Source organism: Pundamilia nyererei, unplaced genomic scaffold (genome assembly GCF_000239375.1).
Source record: "Pundamilia nyererei isolate P.nyererei 1_Seehausen unplaced genomic scaffold, PunNye1.0 scaffold00139, whole genome shotgun sequence".
Lineage (NCBI taxonomy): Eukaryota > Metazoa > Chordata > Actinopteri > Cichliformes > Cichlidae > Pundamilia > Pundamilia nyererei.
This window is the reverse complement of record NW_005187540.1, coordinates 393,337-398,591: the sequence shown is the minus strand read 5'-3', so window position 1 is coordinate 398,591 and position 5,255 is coordinate 393,337. Positions and strand designations below refer to the sequence as shown.

The 5,255-nt window shown below is 44.2% G+C and overlaps 1 protein-coding gene across 1 annotated transcript; it reads left to right on the top strand.

Annotated features, from left to right (window-relative positions):
• Positions 1-1,627: 1,627 nt before the first annotated feature.
• Positions 1,628-3,269, top strand: LOC102209866 (piggyBac transposable element-derived protein 2-like). Its single transcript, XM_005744100.2, has one exon. The coding sequence runs from the start codon at positions 1,944-1,946 to the stop codon at positions 2,523-2,525; it is 582 nt and encodes a 193-aa protein (XP_005744157.1). The 5' UTR covers positions 1,628-1,943; the 3' UTR covers positions 2,526-3,269.
• Positions 3,270-5,255: the final 1,986 nt, after the last annotated feature.

The window sequence follows — 5,255 nt, the reverse complement described above, 5'->3', positions numbered from 1 at the left end:
GTCTCTCTCTCTGTCTCTCTCTCCGTCTAAAATCTTGTTTGTTTGTTACGCACAAGTCTACCGCTGTTTTTTCCTTTTACTTACTTCCAAAAAGAAAACCTAATTTCTGCCGTTCAACAGGCTTCTGCACAAATTTAAACTTTTTTAAATTATGCGAAACGCTGTGTCTGTAATAAAACCGCTGTAACTTCAGAGGCAATGTTCATGTGTTGATTAACTTTGACTGCCTGCTCAAACATTTGGTTTAGCATATTTTGAGAGACTATATATAATGAACTGGAGTACTTAGCTTAACTCAACCTTATTGAGCCATCTCTACCACTTGGTTGAGTTATGTTATCCTAAAATAAAACACTAGATGGCACTGTGTCAGGATATGGCAGGCCTCATCTGCCACCCTCCAACCAAGAAATCAGAAAGCAAAAAATCACTCTGGACACATGGACTGTTTTGGCTAAAAATTTTAAAGGTAAGTAGATTTTTCTGCAGTATAAAAATGTCAGAGTCTTTACTGAACATGATTATGTCATTTGATACCAGAAAATAGCTGTAATAAATCCTTAATATTTTTTTAAAAACATGCTCAACCAAACGGTTGATTTGTCAATTGATGGTAAGAGTAGTAAAACTTAGCTAATGTTTAGAACTGCTGTTTTAACATATGAAATTGACTATTTACTATTGAATATAAATAATTTAATGATCTATACATGTAAATATGACATGTTTAAAATTTTCCATGACAAATACTGTATGTTACAAACTGTTCTAATGTTTAAAGATTTACTCACTTTCTGTGATTATTTTTTAGAGTACAGTTTTAAATGACACATGGAAATCAAACCAACTATATTTCTACAATTTTATTTTTTTTAATGTTTATTAGATGGATTGCAAATCTTTTTATGGAGCAAGACAACGCACCTACCTGGCCCTTGTACCTGAAAATTCTCAGGACTCCGATGGTGAACTGAGTGATGATGACCCAATAGAGGATCCAGATTTTCAACCCAATTTTGCAGATGATAGTGATGAAAGCTGCTTTGATGTTTCCCTGGATGAAGATGCTCCTTCAACAAGTAGATCTAATAAACTTTTGCGTAAAATGAGCAAAAAAGGGAAACCTATCCTAAAAACAGTTCCCTTGGATGAAGCAGAGGATACATTAGACCCATCTTCCTCTTTAGTCCCAAAAAAAGACACAAGAAGAATCTGGAAGCATGAGGACATTGAAGAATTTCAAGTTCCGGATGCAAGTTTCGAAACACCTGACGCCCTACAGTCCCCATTCCAGTACTTCAAAATGCTCTTCACTGATGAAATGATTGATCATATTGCCTATCATACCAATCTGTATTCTGCTCAAGAGTTGGGGGACACAATCAAGACTAGCCCTAAGGAAATTGAAGATTTTCTGGCAATCCTCCTATTCATGGGTGTTTTCAACTTTCCATCGCTAGAGGATTACTGGCACCATGAGTCACGTTTCAGTGTGATAGCAGATATCATGCCAAAGAAGAGATTCCAGCTTTTGCGCCGGTTCATTCATTTCAGTGATAATCAGCAGTGCAATGAGAGTCAAGACCGATTTAAAAAAAATCAGACCTCTCTTTGATATGCTTCGTGAGCAATGCCTCCAGATACCATCAACAAATAAGCACAGCGTAGATGAGGTCATGGTAGCATATAAAGGCACAAGGGCTGGCAATCTCCGTCAATATATTGCCAACAAGCCAGACGAATGGGGCTTTAAGGTGTTTTGCCGAGCAAGTTCATCTGGCATCATTCATGACCTGGTCAGGGACCTTCCACATTCTTCAACGTTACCCTCAGTGAAGAGGAGCAGATGTTACCTTTGGGAGCCAAAGTGGTGACAACACTTTGCCAAACCATAACACAGCCAAGGCTTTCTGTTGTGTTCTGTGACAACTATTTTACCAGTGATGACAGACAAAGAGCTGATGAAGAGAGGGTGTGGAGCTTTTGACTACAGGTCTGCTGAAGGTGTGATCGCAGTTAAATGGTTTGACAACAAATGTGTGAACCTGCTAAGTAATGCTTCTGGGATCATGCCACTTTCAACTGTCAAACGCTGGAGCAAAGAGTCCAAGGTGAAAGTTATGATCCCATGCCCATCACTCATCCCTGCATACAATGAGCATATGGGAGGGATAGATCTCTCTGACATGCTGGTACACCTGTACAAGACCCCAGCCAAGTCTACAAGATGGTACCTGCCACTCTTTGGTTACATGCTTGATCTGTCCATTGCAAATTCCTGGCTGGTCTACAAGAGGGAATGTGGACAACTAAACCAGAAACCAATCACACTCAAAAGATTCCGCCTGGCAGTTGCGCATAGCTTGAAACAAGTCAACAAGCCAGCATCCAAAGTTGGCCAACCATCATCCAGCTCTCCATCACCACCAAAGAAACGATACACCCCAAGACCCTCACAACCACAGCCAGATGTGCGATATGACTGTTTTGGGCATTGGCCACTTCACTGTGACAAGCGAGGCTGATGCAATTACTGTCCAAAGGGCGTCTCAAGATGGAAATGCCAAAAATGCAATGTTTTCTTGTGCTTGAATGCCAGTCAGGAATGCTTTGCAGTGTACCACCAGAAGATCTAATCATCAAGGGGTATTGGTGAAGTTGCATGAATGGCAAAAGAAAAGAGCCAGAACTGTTTCAGTGTGTTCTCAAAATTTTCAGTGCAAAATGGCAATGGTATATAATATACCACCAGAATTTTCTGGAAAATAAAATAAAAAAATGTTAGTGCTGTTCCAACACTACAGTGAAAAGTTTATGTTAACAACAGGTCAAAAGTGAATTTGTATGTTTATGAATTTTCGGTAATTGCAGATCAAGTTTTGATCAAATTTACAATATTTTTGTGTTTTATACATTTTGTGGTTTGTTATTATGACGCCCACTGTTGAAATGGAATCCAACAATGTTTGATGTTTTACTACCACAATAAAGTGGGTCAAACACAAAATTGGGTAGTTATTGTTTTGCAAAATGAGTATAACCTTTACTTTTTTCTACTGTCTGTAGAACTTTATGTAGTTGTACTATAGAGAGACATCTCAACCGTTTGGTAGAGGGTAATATTTAAAAAACTATAAGGTGTGTATAAAACATTTTTTTTGATTGTGATCATTATTGACCTAAAGGAATAGAAAATATGAACAAATAATTTTTTTCATTGTATTTATCTTGGTGAGGCAGTCAAAGGGTTTTAATGGTTTTCTTTCGTTTTTGATGTACTGCAGAATATCCATCCATCCATTCGCTTCCGCTTATCCTTTTCAGGGTTGCGGGTCGCGCTGGAGCCTATCCCAGCTGTCATAGGGCGTGAGGCGGAGTACACCCTGGACAGGTCGCCAGTCTGTCGCAGGGCGAACACATAGACATAGACAACCATTCGCACTCACATTCACTCGCACATTTACACCTAATGGCAATTTGGATTATCCAATTAACCTATCCCCACAAGCAGAAGTACTGCAGAATATTTTTATAAAATCCCAGAACAGAAAAACCACCTTCATGTTTTTCTGTTTTATCTTCAGCTACTTTGACACAAAGGCCTCGCTGTGATGCTCACACCTTTGATAAAGTCTTGCGAGTGTCAGCTTCCTTTCTATAGGCAAAATTTCCCAGATTCAAATCGAATGGAATAGATTCTAGACGGCGGTGACGATACCCAGTCCTAGGTCCAGTCTGAGAGGAGCAGGAAGCAGCGGCAGATTTGGGGGCGGGACTACATCTGAGATAAGCTGTTGAGTCTCCACGTTGTGTCATGGTGATGTCGTGTGTTTGGATGTACAGGGTTTCCCGGTGCAGACGGTGGTGAACCCCGGCGCTCCTCTGGTTCTGAACCTGCAGCCGGGTCAGACGGTGCAGCCGCTCACGCTCATCCGGTGTAGGTCGATCTAATTGGTGACGAAATCCGTGATCGATGTCAGCCGATCGCTAATCAGCCGTTTCCTGTCCACAGCCCCGTCGCTGGGTCAGCTGGTTCGGCCCAGTGTGGGCGTGTCGCCGGTAAGGTCAGGCCCCGCACCCTCAGGAGGTCCCACCCAGCCCGGCTCGACCTTCACTGCCATGCAGCTGCCCGCCACGCTGACGATTCGCACCAGCACACCAGCACCCGGTGAGCGTGACACCTAGAGTGGGAGGAGCTTCTTTTAGGACGACTCAAACTGACCAGTTTCATGTTTTTCAGTTAACCTCCACGTGACCCAAGTGGGCGGAGCCAATACACTGAAGGTGGCTGGGTCCCCCGCCCTCCCCTTAGGTTCAGCCAATGGCGTCACCAGAGCCACTCCCATCAGCAGCGGTACACCAATAACCTGTCAGTGCTTGTGTGTGCTCAGATTTGTTACGTCTTACCTTTGTGTGTGTGTCACCTGCTCCCACAGCCGCTCGCTCCGCCCCTTCGACTGTCAGCACAAACTCGGCTGACTCCACCCGTGTGGTGATGAGCGTGGAGGAGTTTTATTATGGCACATTTGAAGGTGATCTGAGTCTGAGGAAGCCCCTCCCACTGGGAATCAAAACCTCCACCTTCACCTGCCAGATCTGCTCTCACCTGTCAGAGAATAACCTGAGGTGAGCACCTGAGCACACGCGGGATACAGATGCGGTGCTCTGTATGTTTAATGTGTGTGTGTGCAGGTTGATGCAGCACATGCTCCAGCATTCAGAGCTGATTAATGACGGCGGCGATGATGACAGGAAGTGCTGCAGGTTCTGTTACCGTCAGTTCTCGTCTGACGCTCAGCTGCAGAGCCACGAGGACCAGGTGCACGGCCCCACCCTCTCCTCCTGTAAGACCCACACACGGAGTGCTTGCCTGTGTTTTTGCATGTGTGACGAGCTGCGTTGGCTCAGGGCTCACCTGTCACCTGTCTGTCTCTCAGGTATGTGTCGTATCTGTGAGTGGGCGTTTGAAAGCGAGCCACTCTTCTTAAACCACATGAAGTCCAACCACAAACCGGGTGAGATGCCTTACGTTTGCCAGGTGAGTGACCACTGACCCGCCCCTTCCCACCTACGGGCCGTCCTAGGTCAGGTCTGATCCTTACCTCAGGTGTTAACGACCTCGCAGGTGTGTTCGTATCGCTCGTCCTTCTACTCGGACGTCCTTCAGCACTTCTCCAGCTTCCACAGAGACTCGTGCTTCCTGCTCTGTATTTTCTGTCTGAAAGTGACCAGAAATCCCGTCAGCTACCGGCAGC

Coding starts and splice junctions, on each gene's coding strand:
- LOC102209866 (XM_005744100.2), top strand. CDS start 1,944: ATGACAGACAAAGAGCTGATGAAGAGAGGGTGTGGAGCTTTTGACTAC.